The 22,517-nt window shown below is 33.7% G+C and overlaps 1 protein-coding gene across 10 annotated transcripts in view; it reads left to right on the top strand.

Moving 5' to 3' along the window:
- PRPF40A (pre-mRNA processing factor 40A) overlaps positions 1 to 22,517 on the top strand; it is a 59,815-nt gene that overhangs the window by 15,651 nt on the left and 21,647 nt on the right. For all 10 annotated transcript variants that reach the window (XM_087435216.1, XM_087435217.1, XM_014782418.2 and 7 more), the window contains 5 exons: positions 149 to 229; positions 1,618 to 1,648; positions 3,473 to 3,489; positions 17,357 to 17,467; positions 22,203 to 22,323. In XM_087435216.1, the coding sequence (XP_087291342.1) occupies positions 149 to 229; positions 1,618 to 1,648; positions 3,473 to 3,489; positions 17,357 to 17,467; positions 22,203 to 22,323 (361 nt within the window). The remainder of the gene's footprint in view (positions 1 to 148; positions 230 to 1,617; positions 1,649 to 3,472; positions 3,490 to 17,356; positions 17,468 to 22,202; positions 22,324 to 22,517) is intronic.

The raw sequence follows: 22,517 nt of genomic DNA, 5'->3' as shown, positions 1-22,517 counted from the left end.
ACTTACTAAGCATGCTATCCATGTAGTATAGTGTTAACTGGGTTTTAATCTTAAGTTGTACATATTAGCTTTAGTAACCAGATAGATTCTTAAAGTCATATTAAGTTCTTTGGTCTTATGTAGTGACCTTTTTTTACTTTTCTTCTAGATGCCTGGAATGATGTCTTCAGTAATGCCTGGAATGATGATGTCTCATATGTCTCAGGCTTCCATGCAGCCTGCCTTACCGGTAATCTTGTGAAAATAACTGTTTTCTGTCATGTTTTGATTACTTTTATATATGAAATAATATATGTGTATTTTATAACCAATCATTAGCTTTTTAGATGCCTCTGGTACTGTTATGTAAGACGGGAATCACAGTGGACTTTTAGTTTCTTGAATGATAGGCATTTACATTTTTTTCCTATATTTATATTATATGTACATCCTTTGTTATTAAACTACTTCTACATTAAGTAAGACTAGAATACTAAAAAGCATAATTTGTCAGACAAAAGCATTTTATTGGTCTGGTAGCATTCTTTTTTTTTTTTTTTTTTTTTTTTAATTTTATTTATTTATTTTTTTCCCCCAAAGCCCCAGTAGATAGTTTATGTCATAGCTGCACATCCTTCTAGTTGCTGTATGTGGGACATGGCCTCAGCATGGCCGGAGAAGCAGTGCGTCGGTGCGCGCCCGGGATCCGAACCCGGGCCGCCAGCAGCACAGCGCGGGCACTTAACCGCTAAGTCCCGGGGCCGGCCCTGATCTGGTAGCATTCTAATCTTAAAGAGTAGACATTTGCTATACTGAGTGCTAATTAAAAATTGATGTAATTTAATACTGGGTACTAGATTTAGGAATCAGATGATTTCATTTGAAATCCACATTTCATGAGACTTCATCTGTGGCACATTACTTAGAAAATCCTTGAATAGCCATATTACCCTTATTGGGTAGTATAGCAATATAGAAATCATTATGATACTCAAATTAGCATAGCTTCTTTATTACCTGATAGCCTAGTGGTTGTAATGAGCAGCAGTTGCGTACTCCACTGGGGTGGTAAGTTTGCACTGTCTGATCTAAAACTCCTAGGGCCAGATATATTTCGGTATTTTTTAATATTGTAAAGTAATATTTTGCATATACTATATATTAATGTAAGAATTTCCTGTGAGGTCTTGTACAGTGGCTTATAATTTCTAACAATATTTCTATAGCAAAATTTATAGATATTCACTCTGAGGTGGGATAAATAAAGACTATGGGGAGCTCATGTCCTTCAGGGTAGGTTTTGCCAGTATAATGAGATTTGGTGCCAAATTTGAAAAAATTTGGTTTTCGGAGCTATTCGGATTTCAGAATTGTGGGTAAAGGATTGTGGATCTGTATGTAAGTGATTATATAAATATAACATTTAGATTAAAGTGCTTCAGTAGCACCAGGTTACTGATGTTTTTTACAATTTATAGCAAGCTCAGGGAAGTGTAACCACTAAAATTTACTAAGAATCTTTGAGTCAGTGGCTTGAGAATTATATTTAGAGGGGACTGATTGACTGTGCTTTATGAGGGACTTCTATAAAACTTATTTAAACAAGGTGAACATTACTAATTATTTTTCTTCTTACAGCCAGGAGTAAATAATATGGATGTAGCAGCAGGTATGTGTACCATTTATGGCGGTATATATTAGTCTTCATTTGGACAGTAGCAACCTCACACTGTAAAAACAGTGTGAGGAATAAAAGCAGTGTATCTTGGGCTTTATAATCAGCTCCTGATTTTTTTTTTCTTTTAAGCAGTGGAAAATAGGGAAAGCATTCATAATTGAATCCATAAGAAATTATCATAATTTTAGATCAGGAGTTCTGGGACCAGATTTGGTCTACAGATGTACTTTGGCCCACACAGTGTTTTTAAATTTTATAATTAGTTGCTAACATTTAAAGTCTGCAGGCTTTACATAAAGATTGAATTTATCTTTTTACACAAAGATTGAATTTATCTTGAAAAGTTGGATGATATGAATATTTATTGTTTACAGTGGTCCTCATCAACACAGTAGGTACTCAGAATATTTGCATGAAAAACTCCAGTTGCGTCTATATTTGTACTCAGCAAACATTGTAGAATGGGATAGCAACTCCATACTTTGGCTATGGAGCATGTTCTCTCTTCTAGACTACTTCATAGTCATTTTTCTGTTACCTGCTTTATCCTTGTAGTCACTGGAGTTTGTAAGCCCTGTGATAATTTTTTTTTTTTTTTGGCCGCTTACCAATATTGTTTGTTTTGACTAGTGTGACTAACATATAATAGTAATGCCTCAGTTATCCACGAGTAAATAATGTTCCACATAAATTAGTATTCAAGGTGCTGAACTTTATTCCATGTTTATGACAGAACATTTTTTGTTTTAAACGTTATGCGTTGGAACATTTTAAAATGCACTATGTGCTTTCCTGCAGGTTTATATGAGACCTAATTGATCTTTTTAAGATGTTTCAGAAATTTCAGTACTTATTTAAGCTGAAATAATGTTCTGAAATACATAGTATAATATTTTAGCCTATTTAGATATCTAGAGCTGGTTACTATTACCCTAAATAATCTTGGAAAGTAACCTTAAAATGTTTTTAAATTACTTTTTAAATGCTTTGGCTCTACCATTGATGTCCATAGTGGCTTCATTTGATTGCTCTCAGTAATTAAATAAAACTTTGTTTCCTTTTTACATACAGTCTTTGTTTTCTTTTTTAAATACAGTTTTAAGTTACTGTTTTCTAAAATTAAAGATTATTCATATGAATGTCGTGACTAATGTGCATTTCCCCTTGTGTCTTAAGGGGTTTTGGTAGTAGTTTAGGACAGTGCCAACTAATAAAACTTTCTGCATTGATGGAAATGTTCTGTAATCTGTAGTGTTGAATACAGTAGCAGCTAGGCACATGTAATTATTGAGGACTTGAAATGTGGCTAGTGCAGAGGAGGAATTGAGTTTTTAAATTTTATTTAATTAATTTAAATTTTAATTTAAACAGGGATGTATGGTGGCTAATGGATACTCTATTGTACAGCACAAGTCTAAAGCCTAGATTGTTGAAGTTACCAGAAATCTAAAGCATAGAATCAGAGTTCTGAGGCATTTTGTACTTCAGTAATATAGCAGAGAGAGGGGATTTAGTCAAGGTAGACACCTAAAATAGTAAGAAAAGAAACAAAAAGTGCAGAGGTGTGACTACTTCTCAAACTCACTCCGAGTGAGATTGCAGATTGCAAGTTCAAAGTGCCACTTAATTTTGAAAATGCTTTGCACTGTAGATGCTTATTTTGTGGGAAAGAGAGCAAGCACAAAGGTCATATGGGACCGTCTTAGGATATTTAGTGTGACAGGATGAGGAACAAATAATATGTATAAATATTTTAAAACTCAAGGACGGTATGATTTATCACATTGTAAATATTGTTCCTCTTATTTTTTTTAGGTGCGACATCTGGTGCAGTAAGTATCTCTGGAATATATTTATTTCCTTATACTTCTTTAGCCTACTACATTGATCCTTATTTCTATTTTAATGATTATCTACTAAGTTGAATCCTTTTTCTTTTGTATGCCAAAGATTGGAAAATTCTTTGATTTATTTTATAATCTAGTTTTGATGGGACTTAATGAGAGAAATGGGAATCTGATAGATCCTAGTTTTCACAAGGATTTGAATTCTCCCCATCAGAATTAGAAGGGAAACAAACTTGTAGGTATGTACACGGTAGTTAACCTGATAATTTTTAGTTAAGCGTTATATTAGAAAGGACTCTTTGTATACGAACATTTATGTACTCTTGTTTATTACTGTAAAGCTAATGTAAATCTTTCCTAATATATAGTGGTTTAAAATCCTTTTTTGCTTGTACCTTACTTGGTACAATGTCAGAAAGACAAATAGAATATTCAAAATTGCTTGGGTTTTTTTGTTCGGTTTTGTTTTTAGGAAAAGAGAGAATGGTATTGCTGTGCTGCATTTTTTTTCCCTCAATACTTGATTTTAAGATAGTAGTCTTCTAGTGCTTTTTGCTAATACTTCTGTATGTGGTATTCTGTTACACATTTTTATGGTGTTTTGGGAAAATAATGTAAGCCTGAGGCCTCACTTAAAGTTGGCTATTTTATGCCTGTTGATAATAGCCCCATTCTTGAGCCTCAAGGTTTTTTTGTTTTGTTTTTTTATTCCTTAAAGATCAATGAAAAGAAGAATTCATATGTATAATCTTATTTAATCAAAACAACAGTCCCCAGAGGTAGCTGTTATCCCCATATTATGGTTGAGGAAATGCAAAAAGCTGTGAGTTGATCAAAAATATGTTAATACTTTAAATTTATGGGGAAAGACTTTAATTGTGAACTGTATTTAAATGTTTTAAACTTTCGTGTATCTTTTACTTTAAAAGTTGAGTGGTTATAAAATATCCATTTGGTATTCTTCTGTTATAGGTGCCTGTTTTTATTTTTGACTAATAATTCATGTTTTTCCTGCTTATTTAAATAATGCGGGCTTACTGGGAGGAAAATGAAGCAGACATAAGTTAAAAAGAAAGTAAATTTCACCCTAAGTTTTTCCATCATGGGGAAACCACCACCATTAATAATTGGTTGTGTCTCCCTATTTAAACCTTTTCTCACTTAATTGAAATGTCTTTTTTGTCATATATTAAATTCTCACATATTCTGGCATCTTTTTCTGGGTTTTGTTTCCACTGTCTATTTCTATCTGTTTATTTCTAATCCAGTATTATACCTTTTCTTATTAGAGTAGCTTTAATATTTAATAAGGCAAGTCTTCATGGTTTCTCTTTTTATTTCCTTAGCTATTTGCAGATATTAGTGTATGAATTCTCCTCTAAAAAAAATCTGTATTCAAAAGGCAAAATTGTGTTTTTATCTGAGATTATGTTTAATTCATTTCAGTTTCAGAAGAATTGCCATTTTCATACTTTTCTATTAAAATTTCCCATCCAAAAATATTGTGTATTTGTTTCAAAACTTCCTGTTGTTTGTTTTATTCTTCCTTTTTAAATTTCAGGTTCACAAATTTGAGTTCCTTGTACTCTTTAGATTATGGTCATTATCATTGGTCCATGGAGGATCCCTCACACTTTTTCCCTTTATTCTCCATCTTCACTCCCATCTACCCTCCCCAATAGGTACTCACTTGGATATATGTCCTAGGACATGTATGTATTGGGAAAAACTTATGAAAATTTTTTGTTCAGCTTTTCTTGTGTGTTTTTTCTTCATTTCATTTTTTTATTCTTTATTTTATTTTTTTATTGTACAATTGACATATAACAGGTATACATGATTCGATATTTGTATACATTGTGAAATGATCACCACAATAAGTCTAGTTAACATCCATCACCACACATAGTTACAAGATTTTTTTCTTGTGATGAGGACGTTTAAGATTTACTTGCTTATTAGCAACTTTCAAACATGCAGTATAGACACCATTTATTAACTATAATTTATTAATTTGTTAACTACAGTAGCCATGCTGCATATTACCTCCCCATGACTTATTTATTTTATAGCTGAAAGTTGGAACCTTTTGACCCCCTTCACCAACTTCACCCTCTCCAACAACCACCAATCTGTTCTCTGTATGTGTGAGCTTGGTTTGTTTCATTTTTTAGATTCCAAATGTAAGTGAAATCATACAGTATTTGTCTTTCTCTGTCTGACTTATTTCACTTAGCGTAATGCCCTCAAGGTCCATCCATGTTGTTGCAAAAGGCAAGATTTCATTCTTTTTTTATGGCTGAATAGTATTCCATTGTGTATACAGTCATGCATTATTGAACAATGGGGATACATTCTGAGAAATCCATCGTTAGGCAATTTTGTCATTGTGCAAACATAGAATATACTTACACAGACTTAGATGATATAGACTGCTACATGCCTAGGCCATATGTTACTAGTCTTACAGGACCACTGTCGTGTATCTGGTCTGTCTATGCAATGCATCACCATATATACCACATCTTCTTTATCCATTCATCCGTTGATGGACACTTAGATTATTTCCATATCCTGGCTGTTGTAAATATTACTGCTGTGAACATGGGGGTGCATATATCTTTTCTACTTAACATTTTCATTTTCTTCAGATAAATACCCAGAAGTGGAATTGCTGGGTCATATGGTAGTTCTATTTTTAAGTTTTTGAGGAACCTTCATACTGTTTTCCATAGTGGCTACACCTATTCACATTCCCACCAGCAGTGCACAAAGGTTCCCTTTTCACCACGTCCTTGCCAATACTTGTTGTTTTCTGTCTTTTTGATAATAGCCATTCTAACAGGTGTGAGGTGATACCTCTTTGTAGTTTTGATTTGCATTTCTCTGATGTTTAGTGATGTTGAGCATCTTTTCATATGCCTGTTGGCCATCTGTATATCACCTTTGGAAAAATGTCTATTTGGATCATCTGCCTGTTTTTTTTTTTGTTGTTTTTTGTGAGGAAGATCAGCCCTGAACTAATATCCATGCTAATCCTCCTCTTTTTGCTGAGGAAGACCGACTCTGAGCTAACATCTATTGCCAATCCTCCTCCTTTTTTCCCTAAAGCCCCAGTAGATAGTTGTGTGTCATAGTTGCACATCCTTCTAGTTGCTGTATGTGGGACGCAGCCTCAGCATGGCAAGAGAAGTGGCGCATCGGTGCGCGCCCGGGATCCGAACCCGGGCTGCCAGTAGCGGAACGCGAGCACTTAACCACAGGGCCAGCCCCCATCTACCTATTTTTTAATTGAATTTTTTTTTGCTATTGAGTTGTGTGAGTTCTTTTATATTTTGGTTATTAACCCCTTATCGGATATGTATTTTCAATTATTTTCTCCCATTTAATAGGTTGACTTGTCATTTTTTTTGCCATGCAGAAGCTTTTTAGTTTAATGCAGTCCAACTTGTTTATTTTTGCTTTTGTTGCCTTTGCTTTTAGAGTTAGATCCGAAAAATCATTGCTAAGATGAATGTCAAGGAGCTGACTGCCTATGTTTTCTTCTAGTTTTATAGTTTCAGGTCTTACATTCAAGTCTTTAATCCGTTTTGAGTTGATTTTTGTGTATGGTGTAAAATAGTGCTCCAGTTTCATTCTTTTGCACGTGGCTGTCCAGTTTTCCCAACATCATTTATTGAAGAGATTGTCCTTTCCCCATTGTATATTCTTGCCTCTTTTGTCATAAATTAATTGACCATATATGTGTGGGTTTATTTCTGGGCTCTCTCTTCTGTTCCATTGATACATGTGTCTGTTTTTATGCGTATACTGTTTTGGTTACTATAGCTTTGTAATAGAGTTTGAAATCAGGAAGTGTGATGCCTCCAGCTTTGTTCTTCTTTCTCAAGATTGCTTTGGCTATTCGGGGCTTTCTGTGGTTCCATACAGATTTTAGGATTGTGTGTTCTATTTCTGTGAATAATACTATTGGACTCTTGATAGGGTTCGCACTAAATGTGTAGATTGCTTTGGGTAGTAAGGACATTTTAACAATATTAATTCTTCCAGTCCATGAGCACGGACTAGCTTTCCATTTATTTGTGTCATCTTCAATTTCTTTCATCGATGTCTTACAGTTTTTAGTATACAGGTCTTTCACCTCCTTGATTAAACTTATTCCTAGGTGTTTTATTCTTTTTGATGCAATTGTAAATGGGATTGTTTTCTTCATTTCTCTTTCTTATAGTTCGTTGTTAGTGTGTAGAAATGCAACTGAGTTTTGTATATAGTTTTGTGTCCCGCAACTCGACTGAATTCATTTATTAGTTCTGACAGGTTTTTGGTGGAGTCTTTAGGGTTTTCTATTTGTAATGTATGTTTTTTCTATAAATGGTATTGTACTATGTATCTTATTCTGTGGCTTGCCTATTTTTCCCTTTTCTTTTTAATGACCCCAGTGTTTTTATTGGTCTCTTGTGTTTTTCTGCACTATTTTTTTTTTTTTTTCCCTGAGGAGATCAGCCCAGTGCTAACATCTGCCAATCCTCCTCTTTTTTTGCTGAGGAAGACTGGCCCTGGGCTAACATCCATGCCCATCTTCCTCCACTTTATATGGGACGCTGCCACGCATGGCTTGCCAGGCAGTGCGTCGGTGCGTGCCCGGGATCCGAACCGGCGAACCCCGCGCCGCTGCAGCGGAACACACGCACTTAACCACTTGCACCACCAGGCTGGCCCTCTGCACTATTTTTGAATCAGTTTGTCAAGTCATCCAAGAAATATTTTTGGTATTTTGATTGGAGTTGCATTGAATTTATAAATCATGGGGACATATTTATAATATTAAGTCATTTTATCGGTGAACATGGTAGTCTGGTCGTCTTCTATGTCTCTTCTGTAATAGAGTTTAACATTTTCTCCATTAAAGGCTTGTGCATCCTTCTTTCCATTAGTTGATAGATATTGCTTAAGATTTGGTGCTGTTTTGCATCTTTCTATTACAGTTTATAATGATCATTTTTATATGTGTTTATCCAGCAGGTTTGCTGAATTCTTTTTGCTTAGTGGGTTTTCTGTATATATTATACTATCATCCTCAAATAATGACAGTTTTGGCTCCTTCTCTTCTAATCCTCATATCTATTTCTACTTTTATTGTGTCAGCCAGAACCTCTAGTACGAAGGTGAGCAGTAGCAGTGATAAGCTGGCATCTTTGTCTTGCTTCTTCTCTTAAAGGGAATATGTATAAAATTTCTCCACTAAATATGTTGTTTACTATAGCTTTTTGGTACGTAAGCTTTAAGTTGAAGGTTTCTTCTCTTCTTGGTTTGCTGAGAGTTCAATACGTACATCTTTTTAAAATTCTTCAATGCTTTTTTTCTATATCAGCTAAGATGGTACAGTATTTCCTCTCTAGTCTGTTAGTGTGAAAGTACACATATAAATTTTCTGACATTAACCCATCTTTGCATTACTAGAGTGAACCCTAGTTATTCATTATTTGTGTTTGGGGTGTGTATATGTGCACACCATGTGTTTAATTTCTTCTGAATTCAGTCTGTGAATGTCTTATTTGGGTTGCTTGTGTCTGGGCAGTAACTCCTCTCTTTCTGGTTTATACATTTATACAACTTGTATAAATGACGAATAACTTATTTCTTAACAGCTTGATAGAACACAACTAAAAACTGACTGGACCTAATACATTTTGAGGATAGAGGTTTTGGATTACCATTTCAATTTCTTTAGTGGTTATTGAGCTATTCCAGTTTTAAATTTCTTCTAATGATTTTATGTTTTTCCAGATATTTATATATTTCATTGAGGTTTAATAATTATTTAGCATAGAGTTAGAAATCATAATAGCCATCATCATCCATATTTTGTTTTTTTTTTGTTTTTGAGGGGAGTAACTTCAATTTATCTGCTGTCATCTTTATTTCCTTTTTGGTTACTCTTTTGCTCTTTTTCTAGCTTCTTGACTGCTTAGCTCGCTGATGTTCACATATCTTTATTTTTTTACACTGATTTAATTGTGTTGCTTAAGTTTTCACATACAGGGGTTTTCATTGTCATTCAGCTCTCACGATCTTGTTTTCTTTATCCCTCATTTGATTTCTTTATTAAAAGATTATGAAGTGTTGTTGTTTTTTCTTGGTTTCCAGGTGTGGGATTTTTTTAAGGGTAGGCTTTGTTTTTTAGACCAAATTTAGGTTCATAGCAAAATTGAGTGCAAAGTAGAGGGTTTCTAAATACCCCTCCCCCCACATATGGCCTCCCCTGCTGTCAGCATCTCCCACCGCAGTGGAACGTTTGTTACCATGGAGCATGCATTGAAACTTTATCATCACCCAAAGTCCAGTTTACATTAGTGTTCACTCTTGGTGTTATACATTCTATGAGTTCTGGCAAATGTGTAATGACATATACCCATCATGATAGTGTCATCTAGAATAGTTTCACTGCCATAAAAATCCTGTGTGCTCTTCCTGTTCATCCCTCTCCCCACCTCCACCTCCCACCCCTGGCAACCACTGATCTTTTTACTATCTCCGTAGTTTTACCTTTTCCTGAACGTTGTATAGTTAGAATCATACAGTATGTGGCCTTTTCAGAGTGGCTTCATTCACTTAGTAATAGGCATTTAAGTTTCCTCTATTTCTTTTCATGGCTTGATAGCTCATTTGTTTTTAGCACTGAATGAAATAATAGCAATGGATAATATTCCATTGTCTGGATGTGCCACAGTTTAGTTATCCATTTACCTACTGAAAGACTTTTTGGTTGCTTCCAAGTTTTGGCAATTGTGAATAAAGCTGCAATAAACGTTTGTGTGCAGGTTTTTGTGTGGACATAAGTTTTTAGCTCGTTTGGGTAAATGCCAAGGAGCATGATTGCTTGGTCATATGGTAAAAATATATTTGGGTTTTTTTGTTTTGTTTTGTTTTGTTTTTTTCTGAGGAAGATTGGCCCTGAGCTAACATCTGTTGCCAGTCTTCCTCCTTTTTTTTCTTTTTTCTCCCCAAAGCCCCAGTAGATAGTTGTATGTCATAGATGTGCATCCTCGTATTTGCTCTATGTGGGACGCTGCCCCAGCATGGCCTGACGAGCGGCATGCAGGTCTGCACTCAGGATCCGAACTGGCGAACCCAACCACTATACCACCGGGCTGGCCCCTATTTGGTTTTTTAAGAAACTACCTAACTGTCTTTCAGAGTGGCTGTACTGTTTTGAATTCCCACCAGCAATAAATTAGAGTACTGTTGCTCCACATCCTCACCAGCATTTGGTGTTGTCAGTGTTTTAGATTTTTGCCATTTTGATAGATGTGTAGTGGATCTTATTTCAATTTACAATTCCATAATAATGTATGATGTGTTGAGCATCTTTTCAGATGTTTACTTGCCATCTGTGTGTCTCTTTTTGGTGAGATGTCCATATCTTTTTCCATTTTTTAATTGGGTTGTTCGTTTTCTTAATGTTAAATTTAAAGAGTTCTTTTATATTTTGGATAACAGTTTTTTATCAGATATGTTGTTTGCAAATATGTTCTTCTGGTTTGTGGCTTATCTTCTCATTCTCTGGACTATGTCTTTGGCAGAGCAGAAGTTTTTAATTTTAATGAAATCCAACCTATCAATTATTCTTCCATGGATCATGTCTTTGGGTGACTTATTTTTTGTAAGCTATACTTTTTTTACATTATGATCAGAAAGCACAGTCTATAAAGTGTTGATTCTTTGCAGTTTATTAAAGCTTCATTTATGTTCTATTTTAAGACCAATTTTTAGAAATGTTTTTTGTGCTGTTAATTTAAAGTTATTTTGTTATTCCTGTATCTTGGCATATTTTTCATCTGGTGGATCTACCTAAGAAGAGGGGTATACTAAATAAAATCTTTAATTTGAAAAGGTGAGTCATCTTTTTCTCCCTGTATTTTTTTGTTGTTACTGTGTGTATTGCAGGCCTAAACTGCTAAATACGTATATGTGCAAGATAAGTTTTTGATCTGTTACTTTTTAACAGTATACAAGCCCCTCTTTTTCTGTTATGGTTTTTGCTTTAAATTCTGTTTAGGTGGGACAAACAGCTTTCATAGCTATTCTTATTTATTTTTGCTTGTAAAAACTTGTTTTTACTGTAAATAGAATATTTTTCCCATTTTTATTGCAAGCTGGTTATTGTCAATTCAAAACTTTTGATACTAGAGCCAGCTATGTTACCAGATTCACTGGATAGCTAGAATAGCTTTTTTATTTTTTTAACTAGATGTCAGTTGAGTCTTGAGCAGTAAAGGCAAGAAAATTGATCTCTTTCCCAATATTTATACCAATCATTTCATTTTTATTGCCATGCTGTATTTGTTGAATTATAGTGATTGTAGACTCATGTTTTGGTCATGATTTTAATGGAAATGGCTTTAGAATGATTTTTATTGGTTTTTTGATAAATTACCCTTTATCATTTAGATATTTCTCTTTTTATTATCGTTTTATTTGAGGATTTTTGTGTTTTTGAATATTTGTGAGTTGTCATAATTTTCTGGATGTGATTTGATCATTTCGTGTTTTATTTTTCTGATTTGTTGATAGGATTAATTTCTTTTATAGAATTACCAATATTGTACCACAGTTGCACTTCTACAATAAATTATACTTGGTCAAGTGTATATACATTGCAGGATTCTTTTGGCTAATATTCTATTTAAATTCTTACATTTATATTAACAAGTAGCATTTCTTCCTCTCTTTTATTATGTTTACTCTTGAGTTTTATTTATTACAGAGCTTTTCATCTTTTTCTGTGATCTGAAACAATTATACCATAATTTTCTGTTCTTTAAAGGTTATAGATAGTATTCTGCTGTAAAATTGTCTGGTTGGGTATCTTTCATTTGTTTCTATGGTAATTGGAATATTCAAGTGTGATGTGTTTCTGCTGGGGTGAATTTTAGTAAAGTAGTTTGCAAGGAAATCATTTCCTCTAGATTTTGAAATTTGTTGTAAATCTGTGTCTATGTTCTTCCTCAATTCTGATCTTTTATTTTGGCTTCTTATTTTCCTTATTTAGGGTTGTGAGGGGATTTTTCTACCTAGTTAGTGTTTAGATTTAGTCATTTTTTTCTTTCAGTTTTATTCAGTTGAGCTTATACTACTTATGTTTATATAAATGTTTATTTCTATTATATATATACATGGTTGAGTTTGAGGGTACTGAGTTTATTCACAACCCAATCGTTGACTGGCCTTTTTGAATCTGGAAAGTATATTAGCTCTCTTGATAATAATATATGTGCATTTTTTTCCTTATACCCAGGTTTTGGGGGTGGGGGGTAGTTGCCTTTCAAGTATTTTCTGTATATATTTTGCCACTACATCATTTGTTACAATGTCTTACTCTTTTTAACACTACATCTTAAGAATTTTCCGTTATATTAAAATTAGATCTGCACAAGATATGTCTGTAATATGAATGGACCATAATTGGACAGTTTTCCTGTGAGTGGATGTTGAATTATCTCTAATTTTCACCATTACAAGTAATCCTGTAGAGAATATCCTTGTATATCTTTGCAACTATATAAATGGGATTTTGTGAAGTGAAATTTCAGGATCAAGAGATTGTTTGCCTTTTTAATTTTGATAAAAACTACTAAATTGCCCTTGAGAGAGATAATATTCATTCCCAACAGTAGTATGAGAGTGCCCTTTTCTTCACACCATTTTAACATTGTATACTAATAGTCTTTAACTATCATTCATATGATGAGCAAAAAGATTTCATTTTAAAGTGTGCTTCCTTGATTTACTAATGAAGTTGAACATCTAATTATGTTATTTGTATTGAGTTCTGTTAATGGCCATGTTTATTTTTCCTTTAGATTGTCCTATTGACTGTAGCAGATTTTTGTATATCTCTTGATATACAAGAATATCTGTAGGTATTTTGTATATCTATAGGATAATGATTTTTTAATCCCTTATTTTGCCAATATAAAATGTTAATTTTTGATTGATTCCCCAGAACTACCATTTGTGTTGACAGTATTTTATTAGTATAGTAACTGTGTCAATAATAAAATAATTTTGGGAATGTTGTCGTCTATGACAAAAGTGCAGAGTAATACTAAAGCTCCAATGCAAGGAACATCTTAATAACTCCTGCAAGGTCCCAAAGCAACTAACCTTAAGGTTAAAAGTAATATCTTGGCTTTGGTCCCTTCAAAATATGCATCCAAGTCTTTGTTAGGTTTTCCCTGATTGTGCAAGGGTAGTCTGCATCTTTGATAGGCAGCATTTGCTTATTGCTCTGGAGAGGTCTTGTGTTTAAAAAAAAGTAGTAATTTTGTAGGAAAATAAGTTGTATGAATAGACTGTGCTAATAATGACTATCAGTATTTAATAACTACTTGCATAAATCATATTTTATCCTATGAAGATAACTTTCCACTTGTAGTTAGTTGTTGATGTATCCATTAATGTTTTATACTATTCTTCATCTTATATTCAACATTCAGATACATTTGTTTTTAAAATTTTCTTTTAAAATATTAATTATTAGTTTTGGCCAGAAGCAAGATAAACTATAGTTTTAGTTGCACATGTAATACTTTTAAGGAAAAGAAGTAAAAAATTTATTAAATAAAGCATTTTTCTCACTTCAAAATTGACTTCTATAAGCGAATTTAGTATATTTTAGTTAAGACATTAGTACACAATTTATATTCCTGTAGAAGTGATTGTTTCTATCAGTGCAAAGAGTTGGAGCCTTGCTCCTTAATAGCACCTTAGTTTCGTCCAGGACAATGTTGCAATGAACTCACTAGCTAGCTTCGTTACCTTGGGCATGTTACTTTCTTATGCTCCATTTTCTCTTCTATAAAGTGGGGATAATAAATACTACCTCATAGGGTTATTAAAAGAATTAACTGAGAATTGATGCAAAGCAATTAGCACAGGGTTTAATATTCAGTAGTTGATCAGAAATTTATCTGTCCTTAATTATATTATAATTAGCCTGTCCCTGAATACAGCTAGCATGAAACAGTAATTCAGAGTGGGTAAAATGTGGTCTTTAGAGGCAGATATGACTGAATTGTTCTAGTTTTATCATGTGTTTCCTGAATCACTGTGAGCAAGTTAGTAATCCTCCTAAGTCTCGGTTTTATTATTTGAAAAATGGTCATACCTGCTTGGTAGTGTAGTTGTAAGGCTCAAATAAAGTAATAGATAGTGAATACTAAATTGCTTACTATTTGTTTTTTACTGGTTTGTAGACTTCTTTCTCCCCATTAGTTGGTCAAATGTACATTGTCTCTTTTTTGTATTCCATGATCTGTTGAACTTCCTCTTTCCTTGATGCCCTTTAGCAGATGTGACTTGAGAAGCTTAAATATAATTTTGGAACTTATAGTAGATTCCTCTTTAGATAGTGCAATCCTGAGATGCTACTGAGTTCACTTTTTTAAAAAGTAAGAAAGAAATATAAACTTCTTTATCTATCTTAATGCCATTTAATTTATGATATAAAGCATTACCCATTACATTTAAACCCTCTATGTATGTCTCTAATTGCATCACCTTTCGATTAGAAGATGTTACAATCAGTAGGTGAGGAACAGCAAGCTAAATATTTTCCAGCGTTATTTAATTTTGCCTCAGAGAGATTATAGTTGTCATATCCTGCAGAAGGTGCTAGAAGAAAGTTAAAGAACTTAATACCCTTTGGAATTATCTAACTATCCTGCTACATCATTCAGAAATCCATTGTGTGAATAGTCATATCAGGTGACTTAATGAATATCTATGGGAAGGGCCAATCATTTTGTTATCAAACAGCTCAAATGTTATCAAGTTCTTTCTTTGAATTCTAATGGCTATAATTCCTTCACATTAACTCTTCTAGTTCTCTTCTTAGAAGTTCTGGAAAATAATCATCTTACCTCATTTTTTGTTAAAATTACATTGATTTATGTCCTTCTTAAGTTATCTTTTCTTGTCCTCCATCCCCACATTTTGCAAATGTTCCTTAAATTAGCTAGTTTTCAATTAGCATATTTATTTTCCATTAAATAAGTCTGAAATTGGGATGCATCCTGTAATCCATAGTGTCTTATCATCGTCGTTCTCCAGGCAGCAGTTACGGCTTAGTTGCACATAATGGAACAGCACAAGTGCCAGCATCAGAAGAATGAATGTCAGTAGTTTGGAAGAAAATCCTAGAAATAATGGCACAGCTTTCTTAGATCAGCTAGGAATAAAATGATTATGGTGAGAGAGTAGGAAAAGCAATGAATCATGTGTTTAGCCATATTCTCAAAGCAGAAGTTAAAAGTAGGTCTGCTCTATTACTCAGTAAAGTTCATAAGGAAGAAAGAAAGGTAGGTGAGCTTTAAATAAGTACAGAAGAAAGTTAAGAATACCAGTAGTTTTTAGTTATTTTATGTTTTTTATTTAAAGAAATCCTGCATTACTGACATTTTTGATGCCACAGAGGATGATACTGTGTGGGATTAGTGGACATCAGCAACTCTGATACAAAAAGTGGTCTCAATATGAAGTTTAAAAAATAGCTTAACTATTTTAATTGCCTATTTTTCTTTATATGTATTTATAAAAGTGATATGTGATAAAACCAATGTCTAAGTATTGTAACTTTTTAAGTTGATGTTAAACTTTTACGTAAACTGAGTGGTAAAAAACATGTGACAGTTTGACAATGATTTTACTTTTTCTTTCTTAGAAGTATGTACAATAATGTTTTATCTTAGATTTGAAGAAATATGGTATAGGTCATGTCTATAACTCGCTTTCAAGCATACTTTAGTTTGTTACCATCTGAAAAATCTGGTGCCCAGAACGGGACTTAGTATGTTTGGTCTCATCTAGTAATTCATTCATTTGTGATTGCTTGTAAAACTTTTTTTCCAACCACTTTATTGAGGTATGATTGACATATTAAAAACTGTACATATTTAATGTGTACAACTGGTTGATTTTGAGAATAAGTATGAAACTGTCACCACCATCAAGACCAGAGACATTTATCACCTTTCACAGTTTCTTCCCAGCCCCTTTATTATTATTTTGTGTGTGTGTGTGCATGTATAGTAACCTTGTAAAACTCTTAACCAACCTTTATTGAGGCATCATGTCTATTGATGCTTGAAGTTTTACTACCACCTTTTAGTAGGTTTTTAGTAGTTTTTTGGACCCCAAGAGTAGATTTATATTCTATATCAAACTAGTTTCATGTAAAACTTTATCTCACCTATCTTGTGTTGAGGCATTTGGATTCATATTTTATTCCTATTAAATTTCACCTTGTTGATTGGATTCTGATTGTCATCCAAAAGCCATCCTTTCTAATTTTGACAGCTGCATCCTTGCCATGTTAATTTAAAACTTTGTCCAACTGGATATACATATTCTTTGGGTTAGAGATGTTGAGCTCAAGATCAATCCACCTATACTATATTAGCATCTATTTCATATATTTTCTTTTATCCACAAGGCATAGGTCTTGTGTTGCTGAAAGATTGTCTTATGTGCATATGTTACAGAGTTATTGTTTTTAGGAGAGCAGTCACATCCTTATAATTCTGAGACTTTGTAGAATAGAGCGAAATCCTAAAACCTGAATTGATCCATGCTAATTTTGAAGTACTTTTAGAATATTCTATTTTTGCTACCTTCCTACTTCTAATGATTACATTACTTAAGTCATTCTAAATGACTTAAACTGTCAAAAGTATGCCCATTTTAGACTTGTAATTTCTTTATATATTGCTTTGAAACTGATGATACTGATAGTCACTGTCAGTGGCACTGTTAGATAATTTAAATCTTTTGGTAATTTTTTTTTCCTTAGAAGTCAATGTGGACTGAACATAAATCACCTGATGGAAGGACTTACTACTATAATACTGAAACAAAACAGTCTACTTGGGAGAAACCGGATGATCTTAAAACACCTGCTGAGGTAAAAATTTGAGGGCTGTAAATTAAGGATTGTTAAGTAGACTAGGACATATTTTTTTTTAGGATCTTTTGGGTATTTGACTATCCAAAGAATAATACTGTTTATATCTCAGAAAAGAATGCTACAAAGGCACTCAGAGGAGAAAATGGTTAATACAGTCACATGAATCAGTAAAAAGACAAATAAGACTCATTCTTTTCTATGAACAGACCAGTTTTATTTTACTGATTTTGCCCCTGTTTAGGAACCCTTGTTGGGTGGCATCAATTTAAGAAGGATAATTTAAAGAATAAGTTTGAAGCAAAAAAGGAATCTCTCTCTACTTGCCCTTTTTTTTTAATTCACATTTCAAATTGTTTTCCTCTTTATAGCAAAGCTGGGTGATTTCAAATGTCTTCTGCTAAGTTCTTAAACATTTCCAATGGGGTTGGGGTGATGGAGATGAATTTAAATTACAAATAAAATACCAAGCATCTTTTCTGACCACAACGGTATGAAACTAGAAATCAACTATAGGAAGAAAATCAGAAAAGCCACCAATACGTGGAGATTAAACAAAATGCTACTGAACAACGACTGGGTTAATGAAGAAATCAGAAAATACCTGGAGACAAATGAAAATGAAAATACGACATGCCAGAATTTATGGGATACAGCAAAAGCGGTTCTAAGGGGGAAGTTTATAGCGATACAGGCCTATCTCAACAAACAAGAAAAATCTCAAATAAACAAACAGTGCACCTAAAGGAACTGGAAAAAGAAGAACAAAGCAAGCCCAAAATCAGTAGAAGAAGGGAAATAATAAAAATCAGAGCAGAAATAAATGAAATAGAGACCAAAAAAAACAATAGAAAAAATTAATAAAACCAAGAGCTGGTTCTTTGAAAAGATCAACAAAATTGACAAACTTTTAGCTAGACTCACCAAGAAAAAAAGAGAGAAGGCACAAATAAGTAAAATCAGAAATGAAAGAGGAGATGTTTCAACAGACACCTCAGAAATACAAAAGATTATAAGAGAATACTGTGAAAAGCTATATGCAAACCAATTCGACAATTTGGAAGAAATGGATAAAGTCTTAGAATCGTACAACCTTCCAAAACTGTATCAAGAAGAAGTAGAGAATTTGAGTAGACCAATCACCAGTAAGGAGATCGAAACAGTAATCACAAACCTCCCCAAAAATAAAAGTCCAGGACCAGACGGCTTCCCTGGTGAATTCTAGCAAACATTCAAAGAAGACTTAATACCTATCCTTCTCAAACTCTTCCAAAAAATTGAGGAGTGGGGGAAGCCCCCTAACTCATTCTACGAAGCTGACATTACCCTGATACCAAAACCAGACAAGGACGACACAAAAAAAGAAAATTACAGGCCAATATCACTGATGAACATCGATGCAAAAATCCTCAACAAAATACTAGCAAATCGCATACAACAATACGTTAAAAAGATTATACACCATGATCAAGTGGGATTTATTCCAGGTATGCAGGGATGGTTTAACATTTGCAAATCAATCAATGTAATACACCACATTAACAAAATGAAGAATAAAAATCACATGATCATCTCAATAGATGCAGAGAAAGCATTTGACAAGATATAGCATCCATTTATGATAAAAACTGAATAAAATGGGTATAGAAGGAAAGTACCTCAACATAATAAAGACCATATATGACAAACCCACAGTTAATATCATCCTCAATGGTGAAAAACTGAAAGCTATCCCTCTAAGAACAGGAACCAGACAAGGATGCCCACTGTCACCACTCCTATTTAACATAGTACTGGAAGTCCTAGCCAGAGCAATCAGGCAAGAAAAAGAAATAAAAGGGATCCAAATTGGAAAGGAAGAGGTGAAACTGTCACTATTTGCAGATGACATGATTTTATATATAGAAAACCCTAAAGAATCCACCAGAAAACTTTTAGAAGTAATAAATATTGTAAAGTTGCAGGATACAAAATCAACATAGGAAAATCAGTTGCATTTCTATACACTAACAACGAAGTAGCAGAAAGAGAAATTAAGAATACCGTCCCATTTACAATTGCAACAAAAAGAATAAAATACCTAGGAATAAACTTAACCAAAGAGGTGAAAGATCTGTACACTGAAAACTATAAAACATTTCTGAAAGAAATTGAAGAAGACACAAAGAAATGGAAAGATATTCCGTGCTCTTGGATTGGAAGAATTAACATAGTTAAGATGTCCATACTTCCTAAAGCCATCTATAGATTCACTGCAATCCCTGTCAAAGTTCCAACAACATTTTTCACAGAAATAGAACAAAGAATCCTAAAATTTATATGAAACAACAAAAGACCCCGAATAGCTAAAGGAATCCTGAGAAAAAAGAACAAAGCTGGAGGTATCACACTCCCTGATTTCAAAATATACTACAAAGCTATAGTCACCAAAACAGCATGGTACTGGCACAAAAACAGACACACAGATCAATGGAATAGAATCGAAAGCCCAGAAGTAAACCCACACATCTATGGACAGCTAATCTTTGACAGAGGAGCCAACAACATAACAATGGGGAAAAGAAAGTCTCTTCAACAAATGGTGTTGGGAAAACTGGATAGCCACATGCAAAAAAATGAAAGTAGACCCTTACCTTACACCATACACAAAAATTAACTCCAAATGGATTAAAGACTTGAATGTAAGACCTGAAACTGTGAAACTTCTAGAAGAAAACATAGGCAGTACACTCTTCGACATCGGTCTTAGCAACATCTTTTCAAACACCACATCTGACCGGGCAAGAGAAACAATAGAAAATATAAACAAATGGGACTACATCAAACTAAAAAGCTTCTGCACAGCAAAGGAAACCATCCACAAAACGAAACGACAACCTAACAATTGGGAGAAGATATCTGCAAACCATACATCTGATAAGGGGTTAATCTCCAAAATATGTAAAGAACTCATGCATCTCACCAACAAAAAAACTACCAACCCAATTAAAAAATGGACAAAAGACGTGAACAGACATTTCTCCGAAGAAGATATGCAGATGGCCAACAGACACATGAACAGATGTTCAACATTACTAAGTATCAGGGAAATGCAAATCAAAACTACAATGAGATATCACCTCACGCCTGTCAGAATGGCTATAATTAACAAGACAGGAAACAACATGTGTTGGAGAGGATGTGGAGAGAAGGGAACTCTCATACACTGCTGGTGGGAGTGCAAACTGGTGCAGCCACTGTGGAAAACAGTATGGAGATTCCTCAAAAAATCAAGGATAGAACTTCCATATGATCCAGGTATTCCACTGTTGGGTATTTATCCAAAGAACTTGAAAACACCAATTTGTAAAGGTACATGCACCCCTGTGTTCATTGCAGCGTTATTCACAATAGCCAAGACTTGGAAGCAACCTAAGTGCCCATCAAGGGACGAATGGATAAAGAAGATGTGGTATATATACACAATGGAATACTACTCATCCATAAGAAACGATGAAATCCAGCCATTTGTGACAACATGGATGGACATTGAGGGTATAATGCAAAGTGAAATAAGTCAGAGGGAGAAGGTGAAATACCATATGATTTCCTTCCTTAAGTAGTAGATAATAACAACAATAAACAAACACATAGGGACAGAGATTGGATTGGTGGTTACCAGAGGGGAAGGGGGGAGGGAGGAGGGTGAAAGGGATAATTAAAAAAAAATAATAACAAATCACAAATAAAAATACTTCCTTCTGTTAGAGGGGGAAGTTTTCCCTTTGAAAATGCCCTGCAAAAAGTATGTGTATTTAATTTTGTGTTGGAAATTTTACCATTCAGAATATACAGAAATGGAAGAAAGATTGAAAGAATACACTGAGTAAGCAATATTGCATGTGGTTTAATTAGGAACTCTGTAGTCCTGAGTAAGAGTTGATGTGGCATTTCAGACTATACTTAAGATTTTTCTTAGTTGGCAGCATATCTTTTTTTCTCCCCTCTTAATTAAGGAATTTGAGGAGGTAAAAGTATTTTCCAGGCCACCACACTAATGTGCACAGCAGTACTTGGGAGGAGAGGTTTGTAGATATTATAATTTTTTATTTATCCCAATAGTGACATAGTATCTCAGTTAAATATTTGCCCAAGACGCTCTGTCTAGATTTGAGTTTTCAGTAGCATTCTCATACCACCCTAACTGGTTTTATATATTAGGTTTTAAATATATCATACTTACATTGTTTTCTTACGTAAGGTAATTCACATAGGTTTGTAATAAATTATAATGAAACTGAAATCTAAGCATGACTAAACCAGATTTTGCCTTTTCCCAAGTTTTGTGTTTTTCCTACTTATATTAGTATTTGAGAAGTCTTATTTGTGAAATATGGGTGCTAATTTTTTACCTGTGGTGGGGTGTAAATGGCAAGAGCACGTAGGGTTTGAAATTCAGATAGGCTTGGTTTTGAGTCTTGCCTCTGCCCCTTATTAGGTATATTACCTTAGACAGATTACTTTCTCTAAGTAACAGTATAAATGGAACAATTGTATAAATGTTTCAATATTACAGTAAAGATTAAATAGTATATTTAAATAACATCACTTAGTATCTTATCATTCATAGCTTATATTACCATCATCTCATAAGCTTTAGAACTGTATAGATTGAGAATATCTAGTAAAAACAGTGATGTGAATGAAGAGTGATGCTAATTTTATTAGTTAACCGAAGGTTTTCATTTGCCTTTAGCAACTTTTATCTAAATGCCCTTGGAAGGAGTACAAATCTGACTCTGGAAAACCTTACTATTATAATTCTCAAACAAAAGAATCTCGCTGGGCCAAACCTAAAGAACTTGAGGATCTTGAAGGTAAAACAGGAAAAAGTAATTTTTAATGTTAATTTTTTATATATATATGTCATTCACATTGAAAGAATTAATCCTTCATAAATAGGATTGCTCAAACAAAGGCCTTATTTTTAAAAATTAAATGATTAGAATGTTTTAAATGGTGTAACAGTTTTATGGGCTCTTATTTTCTTGTTGCTCTAGATCTCAGTTCT

The sequence above is a fragment of the Ceratotherium simum genome, chromosome 9, assembly GCF_057802395.1.
Source record: "Ceratotherium simum simum isolate JZ-2026a chromosome 9, ASM5780239v1, whole genome shotgun sequence".
In the NCBI taxonomy this organism is placed as follows: Eukaryota; Metazoa; Chordata; class Mammalia; order Perissodactyla; family Rhinocerotidae; genus Ceratotherium; species Ceratotherium simum.
Note: the sequence above shows the minus strand (reverse complement) of the source record. Positions and strands in the feature narration are given on the sequence as shown.